This window comes from Panthera pardus, unplaced genomic scaffold (assembly GCF_024362965.1).
Source record: "Panthera pardus isolate Hobbes unplaced genomic scaffold, ASM2436296v1 HiC_scaffold_22, whole genome shotgun sequence".
Classification (NCBI taxonomy): Eukaryota; Metazoa; Chordata; class Mammalia; order Carnivora; family Felidae; genus Panthera; species Panthera pardus.
In genome coordinates, this window is record NW_026526788.1 from 33,439,647 (window position 1) to 33,453,634 (window position 13,988).

General features: G+C 34.9%; 1 protein-coding gene across 4 annotated transcripts in view; it reads right to left on the reverse strand.

The window, feature by feature from the left end:
- Window positions 1–13,988, reverse strand: part of CFAP70 (cilia and flagella associated protein 70) — a 101,543-nt gene that overhangs the window by 26,639 nt on the left and 60,916 nt on the right. For all 4 annotated transcript variants that reach the window (XM_053909545.1, XM_053909542.1, XM_053909544.1 and 1 more), the window contains 4 exons: window positions 8,498–8,631; window positions 8,263–8,378; window positions 7,837–8,064; window positions 108–266 (listed from right to left, as the gene is read on the reverse strand). In XM_053909545.1, the coding sequence (XP_053765520.1) occupies window positions 108–266; window positions 7,837–8,064; window positions 8,263–8,378; window positions 8,498–8,631 (637 nt within the window). The remainder of the gene's footprint in view (window positions 1–107; window positions 267–7,836; window positions 8,065–8,262; window positions 8,379–8,497; window positions 8,632–13,988) is intronic.

Sequence of the window (13,988 nt, forward strand, 5' to 3'; positions counted from 1 at the left end):
CAACTTCACACAAGTTAAGATCACCATTTTGGTAATCATAAGTGTTTTCATCATTGTCTAGTTTGTTTACACCCTTCTTGCAAGTGGAAATCTTTATTCCTAAGTACCTTTCTTTGCTGGTATGTCTTTGACAAGTATATTGGATGGTTTTTGGCTGATAGTTGGATCTTGATATTGTAGGGACAAAATGTTTTCTCGTGAATCAGACTGCAGTTTGGAGGATTCTTCAAGAAAGTCATCTAGAATGTATGATGGATCTCTTGGTCCTAAATAGATTAAACTTTAATGAGAAAAAAACCCCACCTTCCTACATTGGATATTAAAAGGTTATTACAGGAGATAAAATATAATTATTTTCAAAGCATAAGAAACATATTACCTAAATATTGCAAGGACAGACTTCTTTTGCAGCCTTTAATATTTCTTTTTTTAAAAAAGATTTTATTTTTAAGTAATCTCTAGATCCAACAAGGCTCGAGCTTACAACCTTGAGATCTAGCATCCCATGTTCCACTGACTAAGCCAGCCAGGTGCCCCAAACTTTTTATATTTCTGAATAATTTGAAGAGTACAAGCTAAACTGATAGCACAGCTTTCTATAACTAGGACCCCTAGTCCAACCCTGCTGCTAGCCTAAGTGAAAATGTCAAACAAATACCTATCATAAAAGTTATTTTCTAAACCCAGCATGTCAAGAAAGTTAATATATTTTTAGATTAAATTAAAACTCTTGAAGGACAGGAATTCTACTCATTTTATCTCAGTGTTCAAAAATCACCATCATCATCATCATCATCATAAGTAGCTATATTTGAGCATGACAGTATGCCAGGAATTGTACTAAAAACGTTATTGTATAATCTAATTTATTTTTCACAACATTCATTATGCTCCTTTGAAGAAAGTGAATCACAGAGAAGTTAAATAATTGGTTGAAGCTCCAGAACATGTCTTGCTGCCTCTCAAATAAATAAATGTTTGACAAATTTTTAAAAAAGCAGTGCCAGGCAGGAAATGATCAGTACCAACTGACTCCCAATTAGAAGAAGTCACCCTTCTTCTAAAAGATATGGCTTTGAAAAATAGGTAGAAGTTGGATAGGTAGAGGGGGAGGGGTATTTAAGGCTGAGAGCATGCCATTGGCAAAAGCATGGAAGTAGTGAACAGTTTTTAATGTTTATTTTTGAGAGAGGAGGAGAGAGAAACAGAGCATGAGTGGGAGAGGGGCAGAGAAGGAAGGAGACACAGAATCCAAAGTAGGCTCCAGGCTCTGAGCTGTCAGCACAGAGCCCAACACGGGGCTCAACCCACAAATCTCGAGATCATGACCTGAGCTGAACTCGCTTGCTCAGCTGACTGAGCCACCAAGGAGCCCCAAAAACTAATTTTTTTTAAGTTTATTTATTTATTTATTTTGAGAGGGGAGGAAGAGGGGCAGAGAGAGAGTCCCAAGCAGGCTCCGCTCAGCAAGGAGCCCAATGAAGTGCTCGAACTCACGAACCATGAGATGACCTGAGCTGAAATCAAGAGTCAGATGCATTAGTGAGCTAATTATTTTAAAGAGTATTGAGGATTACATAAATAAAATGAAGGGGAAGACAGGTTGGAGCTAGACTGTACTGATATTTTAATGCTAGGATTTTTCTTCTGTAGACAAAAGGAGAACACAATGAAAAGTTTTGAACAGAAAAATTATTAGATGAAAGCAGTATTTTATGAAGATTACTCTAGCAGTGCTACATAGCAAGAAGAAAAAAATGCAGACAGAGACAAAGAGGTTTGTAATAGGGCTGTTACAACAATCTTGGTATTTGGTAATAAAGAGTCATGTAAATTTAAAGGGAAGATGCAAGGAGCATTTTGAAAGAGAACCAGCTGGTCTTGAGAATTAATCTGATAGAAGGATGCCAGAAGTTCAATACAGAAAGTAAGAGGATGCAGGGATGACTCAGATCATGAACTTGAGTGCCTAATATAGTGAATGATGTAGAGTCAATTTAAGAGATGAAGAGTTAAGTTTACTAGCAGAGAAATCCAGCTCCTAGGTTCCGGAGGGATGTCAGGGCTAAATACAGAAATTTGAGAGTCATCAGTAGTAAAAGGAAAACTGTGAGTGCAGGTGAGCTCTTAGAAAGTATGACTATATTATTGGGAAATGAGTACATCTAATGAGTGTAATAATAAAGAGAAGCTTACAAAGGAAACCCAAACTGTTGGGAGATGTAGGAGGCAATCGAACATGTATTTTAGGAAGGAGAGAGTGGTTAAATACCTCAGACTAATGATTGAGGAGTAAGCTATGATCTTAGTGAAAAATATTAATATCCAACTTTTCTGAGGTATAATTTACATATAATAAAGTGCTCCCTTTTGAGTATATACTTCAGTGCATTTTAACAAATGTATACACTTATGTACTCACTGTCACAATCAGGATAAAAAGATTTCTACCCCAGAAAGCTCCCTTGTGTTCTTTGAAGGTAATCCTCAACTCCCATCCAAAGGCAACCATTAATCTGCTTTTTTGTCAATACAGATTAGTTTCGCCTTTTCTAGAATTTCATTTAAATGGAATATATAGTATATATTCTTTTGCATCTGGCTTATTCACTTAGCATAATGTTTCTGAGATTCATCCATGTGTGTGTATCAGTAATTTGTTTCTTTTTATTGTTGAGTGGTTTTTGATTGTGCACATAAGAAAAAATTTATTATCCATTCATCTACTGATAAGCAGTTGGATTGTTTCCAGTTTTTGCCTGTTATAAATATATCTGTTATGAACATTTGTGTACAAATTGCAATGTTTCCATTTCTCTTGGGTAAATACCTAGGAGTGAAATTGCTGGCACATGTATAACTATTTTTAAACTGCCAGTTTTTCCAAGTGGCTATTAGCATTTGGCATTCCCACCAAAAGTTTGAGAGTTCCAGCTATTCTACATCCTTGCCATAGCTTAGTATTATCATTTTTAAAAATTTTAACTATTCTAGTGGTAAATTGCATCAATTTTCAAATGTAAGACCAAACTTACTTCAATTGGATATATTACCTTTTATATATATTGCTGAAATTCATGGACTAATATTTGTTAAGAATTTTTGTGTCTAGGTTCATGAAGGCTATTGGTGTGTACATTTCTTGGGATGGGTTTGTCTAACTTTGAATATCACAGTAATAACTATGGTTAAACTGTGGGAAGTATTCCCTCTTCTATTTTCTGAGTCTGTGGAAGGAATGGGGTAGCCTGAAGTTTTGTCTTTTATTTTCTTTTTTTTTTTAAGTTTATTTATTTATTTTAAGAAAGAGAAAGAGAGAGGGAGGAGAGAGAGAAAATCCCAAGTGCAGAGCCCGATGTGGGGCTCAAACTCATAAACTGTGAGATCATGACCTGAGGCAAAATCAAGAGTTGGACACTCAACCAACTAAGCCACTCAGGTTCCCCTGTCTTTTCTTTTTCTTTTTTAAAATTTTTTTAATGTTTATTTACTTTTGAGAGAGAGAGAGAGACCAGGGAGGGGCAGAGAGAGGGGGAGACACAGAATCTGAAGCAGGTTCCAGGCTCTGAGCTGTCAGCACAGAGCCCGATGCAGGGCTCAAACCCATGAACCAGGAGATCACAACCTGTGCTGAAGTCCGCTTAACTGACTGAGCCACCAAGGCACACCTCTTATTTTTTTAATAGAAGTATTTAAAGCTATAAATTTCCCTCTGGGAACTAATTTAGTTCATCTTACCAATTTTGGTTTGTTGTGTGATTCATTACATTCAGTTCGAACTATTTTGTGATTTCTTCTTTGACATATGGGTTATTTAGAAATGTATTGTTTAGGGGCACCTGGGTGGCCCAGTCGGTTGAGCGTCCAACTTCAGCTTAGGTCATGATCTCACAGTTTGTGAGTTGGAGCCCCGCATGGGACTCTGTGCTGATAGCTCGGAGCCTGGAGTCTGCTTCAGATTCTGTGTCTCCCTCTCTCTCTGTCCCTCCTCCGCTTGTTCTCTGTCTCTCGAAAATGAATAAATGTAAAAAAAAAAAAAAAAAAAAATTTAGAAGTGTATTGTTTAAATTACAAATACTTGAAATTTTCCTATATATTGAGTCATGAGCTGGTAAATGTTCAACAATTGGCTTTTGGCTATGTGAGAAGGCTGATTTGTAGTGTTTACTGATTTCTATGATATAAATTCCCCAATCATGGCTGATTTCAAGAAACCAATGTTACATCACTGAATGAAGAGTTAGGAAGAAATGCACAATAGCATACCATTATATAATATTTCTACATATGAGTACAATTAGATATAAATAACTTCAACAGTGTAGATGATAGTAAAATAATAAAGAAGTAATAAGTTTTGAATATTAGCTTTTTTGGGTGGTTTTTGTTGTTGTCATTTTATATGGAGCTTTATATTTTAAGACTTCATGTAAGTGCTCACAATTGCTACTTGTAAGGATTTTTTAACTCTTTATTTTGAAATAATTATAGATGCAAAGGAAGTTGCAAATACAGAGCATGTAGTTCCAATGTACCCTTACCAGCCTCTCTTCAATGGTGACATCTTATACAACTATAGTATGGTATAATATCAAAACCAGGAAATTGACACTAGTACAAAACTCTTTAGTGCACTAAAGACCTCATCTATTTTTGCCAGTTTTCATATACATTTGTGTGTGTATGTGTGTGTATATGTGTATGTAGTTCTAAGCATTTTTATCCCATTTTATAGATTCTTTTAATCACTACCATAATCAAGATACACACTGTTAGGCAACAAAAGTAAAAATCAACAACTGGGGCTCTATGAAACTAAAAAGCTTCTGTACAACAAATGAAAACTTGTAAAAAAATGAAAAGGCAACCTACTGAATGGGAGAAAATATTTGCAAATCATACATCTGATAAAGCGTTAATGTTTAAACGTTTATTTATTTTTGAGACAGAGAGAGACAGAGCATGAACGGGGGGAGGGTCAGAGAGAGAGAGAGACACAGAATCTGAAACAGGCTCCAGGCTCTGAGCAGTCAGCACAGAGCCTGACACGGGGCTCGAACTCACATACTGCGAGATCGTGACCTGAGCCGAAGTCAGACGCTTAACCGACTGAGCCACCCAGGCGCCCCAAGCGTTAATGTTTAAAAAATATAAAGAACTCCTACAACTCAATAGCAAAGAAAACAACAATTTTATTTTAAAAATGAGCAGAGGATCTGAATAGACATTTTTCCAAAGAAGACGTCTTAGCTGGTCAACAGACACATGATAAGATGCTCAACATCACTAATCATCAGGGAAATGCCAATCATAACCACAATGAGATATCACCTCACATGTGCTAGAATGGCTATTATCAAAAAGACAAGAAATAATGAGTGTTGGTGAGGATATGAAGATAAGGGAACCCTTGTGCACGGTGGTTTGGAATGTAAATTGATGCAGCCACTATGGAAAACAGTATGGAGTTTCCTCAAAAAATTAAAACTAGAAATACCCATATGATCCAACAATTCCACTTCTGGCTTATCCATAGGAATGAAAATAAGAACTTGAAGAGATATATATACCTTCTCATGTTCATTGCAGAATTATTTATAGTAGTCAAGACATGAAAGCCACCTAAGTATCCATCAATGGATGAATGGACAAAGAAAATGTGGTATACAATGGAATATTATTCAGCCATCAAAAAAGAATGAACTATTGCCATTTGTAACAACATGGATGCATCATGAGGATATTATTATATAATATTAGCATAATGTTGTTATGCTATAATATCCTATATTATATATAGGTATGATATGATATAGAGAAAGACAAACCCAATATGATCTCATTTACATGTAGAATATTAAATAAAAAAAACAAGAACACAAAAAAGAGCCTTGAAATCATAAAGAATAGATTAGTGGTTGCTAGATACAGGGTATAAGAGGTAGGTGAATTGGGTGAAGGTAGTCAAAGGGTACAAACTTCCAGTTAGAAAATAAACAAGTCAGGTAATGTACAGCATGGTGACTATAGTTAATAATACTCTATTGTATATTTGAAAGTTGCTGAGAGAGTAGATCTTAAAAGTTCTTATCACAAGAAAAAAATATTGTAACTGTGTGTGATGATGGATGCTGAGTAAACTTACTGTAGTGATCCTTTTGCAATACATACAAATATTGAATCATTCTGTTGTATACCTGAAACTAAATAATGTTATATATCAATTATACTTTAAATTAAAAATATACAAAGAACTCTTAAAACTCAACAATAAGAAAACAAAGCCTGATTTAAAACTGGCCAAAGGGGTGCCTAGGTGGCTCAGTAGGTTGAGTGTCCGACTCTTGATTTCCGCTCAGGTCATGATTCCAGGATCGTGGGATCAAGTCCCGCATCAGGCTCCATGCTGAATGTGGAGCCTGCTTAAGATTCTCTCTCTTGTGCTCTCTCTCTGCCCCTCTCCTCTGATCTCATTCTCTCTCTCTAAAATCAAAAAGTAAAAACAAAAAAAAATGGCCAAAGACCTTAATATGCACCTCACCAAAGAAGATATACAAATGGCACATAAGCATATGATAAGATACTCCTCATCAAATGTCATTAAGAATGTTAATAAAAAGAGAGACTACACATGGGTAGGGGAAAGGAGTATATTAAAAATCTCTAACCCTTCCTTTCAACTTTGTTATGAACCTAAAACTCCTCTAAAAAATAAGTCTATTAAAAAATAATTGATTAATATAAAAAAATTAAATAAAATTTAAAAACCTAGATGAATTCCTAGAAAGTATAAAATACCATGAATAACACAATAAGAAATACAGAACACAAATACATTAAATATTAAGAAAATGAAATGGTAGACACCTCCTGCAAAAAACAAACAAAAAAAACCACCCAGGCTCTTGTTGTTTTATGGTTGAGTTCTGTCAAGCTTTCAAGTCAAAATCAATTCCAATCATGTATAAGTTGATAAATAATATATATGTTGGTAAAGAATAAATCAGAAAATTCTAGAAATTTCCTAGAATTCTAAAATTTTAGACATGCAAAGTCACTGATGGTGACAGATGCTTGGTGGTTGTTTGGAAATGGGTGCAAGAGAAAGAGATTCAAATGGGCACAAGGAGAGTTTTGGAGATTTGGGATATGTTCATTACCTTGATTGTGGTGATGTTTTCATGGGTGTGTTCATATGTCAAACATATCAAATTGTATGTGTTAAATATGTGCAGTTTATGAATGTCCATTACATCTCAGACAAACTGTTAAAAATACATGCACACAAAATAATAATACGCAACAACATATAAACAAAATACCATATGCAAGAAACACATAAACAAAAACCCACATATTAGGTTAAACACGTTAGAATGATTGATTCTCTAAAATGGAGGAAAGGAGAATGGCAATGAAGGACAGGGAAAAAAGGGTGTGTGTGTGTGTGTGTGTGTGTGTGTGTGTGTGTGTGTAAATAAATAAATAAACTTAAGAACCACAAGAGAGGGATTGAGAGTGTTGGAAAAGAAAGTGATGGGATAATGAAAGAAATTTACTCTGCTACAATGATACCTTTTTTATGCATACACAGAGACAGTAAATTCTCTAAGATTCAAAAACCTGAATAGCAACAGTGAAAACTTCACACTTGCAAACATATGAATGAGGAAATATTTAGAAGGAGTCTTTCTTGGTGTACCTGGGACAACTCAAAACTCCATCTACTAACTCATTTAACAAATATTTGCCAAGTACCTACAATTTGCCAGCTCCTATTCATAAGGCCACTAATTTTCCTAATAGCCACTCATCGTCTCCGTTTCCTGGTCCTACCTGCTGCCGCTTCCGCTTCCACCGTCATTGCTGTTGCAGAACCATTAGTGATTCCCCAAGGGCCTAAACTGGATTCTACTTTCCCTCCTTCTTCAATGTACTCTACAGTACCAGTGCCCCTCTGCTTCGCTACTTGTGCCTGAAGCATTCGTGCCTGAAGTTGTTTGAAGCCTTCATGAAATGCCATTTCCATTCGAATATCATTGTTTTGAATTTCATAGTACAAACCTGAAGAAAGAAAAATGCTAAAATAAATGTGACTGGTTTTCTACCACCATATACTAAAGAATTGCAACATTTCACTTGCCTTTCCAAATTTTTTACCAAAGTTTAAGAACTACATGATGAGTTATTAGAGAATGAAAAGAGAAAGGGAGAATCTTATAATGGAAAAAAACACATTCATATCACAGGAAAATACCATACCAAGTAAAGTCCAGGCTACAACATTAGTTGGTTCCAAGCAAGTAGCATCCTCAAAGAAAATTTCTGCCTGCTCATAGTTCTCCATCAAGACAGCCAGGACACCACACAGCAACAGGCTGAGAAGAGACCAGCAACGTGATTAACAATATGGTCCCATGTCAGTCATGGAACCAAGAAAATTTCATACAGAAGCTTATCTGCTCCTACTCATTCTTCACGTATCTTCCACCCATACCTGTGGATATGATTCTGGTTGAGGGAAAGGGCTCTCCGAAAACACTCCTGTGCTTTGATGTTGTCCTCAGTTAGGAGGCAGAAGGCACCGTAGTCCAGCCAGTGTTCCAAGTTCTGGGGCTCACGGACCAACCTCTATCACATGAAGCATTAGGAGGACCAAGATTATTGCACAGTATGTCATATTTTTATGCACATAAAACCACAAATACCATAAGTTTTATGAAAGCAGAAACTATGTCATTTTTTGTTTACCACTGATTTCTGAATGTCTAGCACAGTCACCGTTCTGGCTTATAATATGTGGTGAATAAATATTGGAATGATTTAAAAATTAAATTTTCAACTCATTCCTTCCTAGTGTCAATGTTCTGGTTACCATAAGCTTATCCAATTACTTGGAAACCTAGATTCATTTTACAGTTCATTTTAAAGATTCATCTATAATCATTTTTGTCATAGTCTTGAGATGGCAAATATAAATTTAAGTACACATATGAAAAAGAAGCATCTCATAATAAGTGAAAACTACCAAATACTGTTGAAACAATTAAAGGTGACATAAATAAATAGAAACACATCCAATGTCCATAGATTGAAAGACTTAATATTATTAAGATGTCAATACTGTCCAAAGAAATTTACAGATTCAATATAATCTCTATCAAAATCCCAATGATATTTTTTGCAGTAATGGAAAAACCCATCCTAAAATTTACATGGAATCTCTAGGAACCCTGAATAGTTAAAACAAACTTGAAAAAGAACAAAACTGGAGGACTCATACTTCCTAATTTCAAAACTTACAAAACTATATAATCTGTGTGGTACTGGTATCAAGACAAATATATAGAACAATGGTATAGAATAGAGAACTCAGAAATAAATCCTCACATTTATGGTTAAATGATTTTTGACAAAGGGGCCGAGACCATCCAAGAGGTAAGGACAGGCTTTTTTAAAAAATATAATTTATTGACAAATTGGTTTCCATACAACACCCAGTGCTCATCTCAACAAGTGCCCTCCTCAATGCCCATCACCCACTTTCCCCTCTCCCCCACCCCCAACAACCATCAGTTTGTTCTTAGTATCCAAGAGTCTCCTATGGTTTGCCTCCCTCCCTCTCTGTAACTTTTTCCCCCCATCTCCCTCCCCCATTGACTTCTATTAAGTTTCTCAGGATCACCTATGAGTGAAAACATATGGAATCTGTCTTTCTCTGACTAACGTATTTCACTTAGCATAATACCTTGCAGTTCCATCCATGTTGCTGCAAATAGCCAGATTTCATTCTTTCTCATTGCCATGTAGTATTCCGTTGTATATATAAACCACATCTTCTTTATCCATTCATCAGTTGATGGACATTTAGGCTCTTTCCATAATTTGGCTATTGTTGAAAGTGCTACTATAAACATTGGGGTACATGTGCCCCTATGCATCAGCACTCCTGTATCCCTTGGATAAATTCCTAGCAGTGCTATTGCTGGGTCATAGGGTAGTTCTTTTTTTAATTTTTGAGGAACCTCCACACTGTTTTCCAGAGCAGCTGCAAGGGACAGACTTTTCAACAAACAGTGCTAGGAAAACTGGATATCTGCATCCCCATGCAAAAGAATGAACTTGGACCCTTACTTAACACCATATATAAAAATTAATTCAAAATGGATCAAAGACCTAAATATTAATGCCTAAAACTATAACAACTATAACACTTTGAGAAGAAAATATGTCACAATAGCTTCATGATTCTGGACTTGGCAATGATTTCTTAGATATGACACCAAAGGCACAGGAAACAAAAGAAAAAACAGACAAATTGAACTTCATCAAAAACTTTTAAAAAACTTTTGTACATCAGGGCACCTGGGTGGCTCAGTCAGTTAAGCATCTGAATTGGGCTCAGATCATGATCTCATGGTTTGTGGGTTCAAGCTCCCCATTGGGCTCTGTGCTAAAAGCTCAGAGCCTGGATCCTATTTCAGCTTCTGTCTGTCTGTCTGTCTGTCTCTCTCTCTCTCTCTGCCCCTCCCTGCTCATGCTCTGTCTTCTCTCTCAAAAATAAACATTAAAATTTTTTTAATTAAAAAAAACCTTTTGTACATCAAAAGAAACTATCAACAGAGTAAAGAAGTAACTCATAGAATGGAAGAAAATATTTGCAAATCATATATCTAGTAAGGGGTTAATATTCAGGATATATAAAGAACTACTAAAACTCAACACCAAAAAGTTAAACAACCTGACTCAATAATAAGCAAAGGACTTGAATAGACATTTCTCTGAAGATCTACATATGGCCAAAATACATAGAAGATGCTCAACATTACTAATCATTAGGGAATCAAACCACAATGAAATACCACCTCATACCCATTAAGAGAGCCAGGGTCAAGAAAACAGAAAATAACAATTGTTGAGGATGCAGAGAAATTAGAACTCTTGTAAACAGCGGGAATGTAAAAATGGTGCAGCCACTTTGTAAAACAGATGGTTGTTCCTCAAAAAATTAAAAATAGAATTATCATGTGATACAGCAATCCCACTTCTGTATATATACCCACAAGAATTGAAAGCAGAGTTTCAAAGAGATATTTGTACATCCATGTTCAAAGCAGCAATATTCATAATAGCTAAAAAGTATAAGCAACCCAAGTGCCCACTGACAGATGAATGGATAAGCAAACTATGGTATATACATACAATGGAATATTAGCTAGCTTTAAAAAGGAAGAAAATGCTGACAGATGTTACAACATGGATGAACTTTGAGAACATATGCAAAGTGAAATAAGGACATAAAGACATAACATATGATTCATATAGATTAATGTTTTGAAGTTGTTATAGTCTGAATATTCCTCTGTCAATTAATTTAGAACATTAATTCCAAAAAAATCTGGAACATATTTTCCTACTAAAAAATTATAAATGTGAAAAGATGTTCAAAATAACTTGATATTTGAGAAATGCAAAATAAAACCACAATGAAATACCACTTCACACCCATTAGAATGGCTATAATTGTTTAAAAGATGTATAATAATAAGAATTAGTGAGAATATGAAAAAAATGGAACCCTCATCTATTGCTAGTGGGAATATAAAAGAGTACAACCTTTTGGAAAACAGTTTGGCATTTCCTCAAAAAGTTAAGCATAGAGTTACCATATGACCTAGCAATTCCACTCCTAGGTATACACCCAAGAGAACTAAAAACATATGTCCATATTAAACTTAAACAATAAATGAATGTTTATAGCAGCATTATCCATAATAGTCAAAAAGTGGATATTAGTCAAATACCCATCACCTAATGGACAAATAAACAAAATGTGCTCTATCTATACAATGGAATGTTACTGAGCCATAAAAAGGAATAAAATACTAATACATACTATGACATGAATGACCTTTAAAGACATGCTATTTTATAACTGGCAGTTTGTACCTATTGATCCCCTTCACCTGTTTTGCCCATCCCCCCACCCCCACACAACTGAACACCAAAAAAACAAATAATATGATTAAAAATGGACAGAGGACCTAAATAGACATTTTTTGAAAGAAGATGTACAGATGTCCAGCAGATGCTTGAAAAGATGCTCAACATTACTCATCTTCGGGGAAATGAAAATAGAATAGCTAGTGTCAAAAAGACAAAAAATAACAAGTATTGGCAAGGATGTAGAGAAAAAGGAACCCTTGTGCACTGTTGATGGGAATGTAGATTGGCGTAGCCACTATGGAAAACAGCAGGGAGTTCCTCAGAAGATTAAAAATAAAAATATCATAGAACCCAGTAATTACACTTCTGGGTATTCACCCAAAGAAAACCAAAACACTAATTCGAAAACATATGCACCCCTATGTTTATTGCAACATTATTTACAATAGCCAAGATATGGAAGCAACCTAAGTGTCTATCAATAGCTGAATGGATAAAGAAAATGTGGTGTGTGTGTGTGTGTGTGTGTGTGTGTGTGTGTGTGTGTGTGTGATGGAATATTATTCAGCCATAAAAAAGAATGAAATCTTGTCATTTGCAACAACATGGATGGGCCTAGAAGGCACTACGCTAAGACAAATAAATCAGACAGAAAAAGACAAATTCCATATGATTTCATTTATATGTAGAATCTAAAAACAAAGCAAAACAAACAGCAACAAAAAACCAGAAACAGATTCATAAATATAGAAAATTGGTGGTTGTCAGAGGAGGAGTGGGAGGATGGGTGAAATAGGTGAAGGGGATTAACACATACAGACTGCAGGTCATAAAATAAATAAGTCATGGGAATGAGAAGTACAGCACAGGAAATGTAGGCAATAATGTCATAATAACTTGTATGGTGACCAATGGTAGCTATGCTTATTGTGGTAAGCATCTTGTAATATATATAATTGTCAAATCGCTATATTGTACACCTTAAAGTGTTGAATACAAAATTGTATTCAACTATACTTCAATTTAAAAAAAGAATATCATATAAATGACACCATACAGTATGTAACCTTTTGACAGTGTCTTCTTTCACTCAGTATAATGCCTTTGAAATTCATGTAAGTTGTTGTATTAGTAATACATTTCTTTTATTGCTGAATAGATTATATGGATAAGCCATAGTTTATTTAGTCACCCTTTAAAGAACATTTGGGTTGCTTCTGTTTGAGCAATTATGAATAAAGTTTCTGTAAGCATTCATGTACATAAGATTTTACTTCTTTAAGGTAAATATCCAGGAGTAGGTCATATGGTGAATGTATAAGACACTGCCAAACTATTTTCCAGAATGACGTTATCATTGTGCATTTCCTCTGACAAAGTATGATGGTTCCAGTTGCTTTGTATCCTCATTAGCACTTTGTATTGTCAGCATTTTCATTGTAGTTACTCTAATAAGTTGTAGTGGCATCTTATTGTGGTTTTAATTTGCATTCCACAATAGCTAATTATGTTGAATATCTTTTCATGTTCTTATTTATCATATTTAGTGAAATATCTGTTCAAATCTCTTGCCCATTTTTATTTAGTTGTTTTTCTATTGTTGAATTTTAAGAGTTCTTAATATTCTGGATACAAATAAATCCTTTGTCAGATATATGTCTTGCAGATATTTTCTCCTTTTCTTTCTCTTAATAGTGTCTTTTACAGACCACACATTTTTAATTTTGATGAAGTTCCATTTATCATATTTTTCTTTTATGTATCATGCTTTGGTGTCATGTCCAAGAACTCTTTACCTAACTCCAGATCATGAAGACCTTCTCCTTTGTTTTCTTCTAAAATATTTATCGTTTTATGGTTTAGATTCAGATGTGTGGTCCATTTTAAGTTAATTTTTTACAATGTTTGAGGTTTAAGTCAAAGTTCATTTTATGCATATGGATGACCAATGATTCTAAAGCCATTTCTTTGAAAAGATTGTCATTTCTCCATTGAATTTCTTTTACATCTATGTCAAAAATGTAGTGGCCTTATTTGTGTGG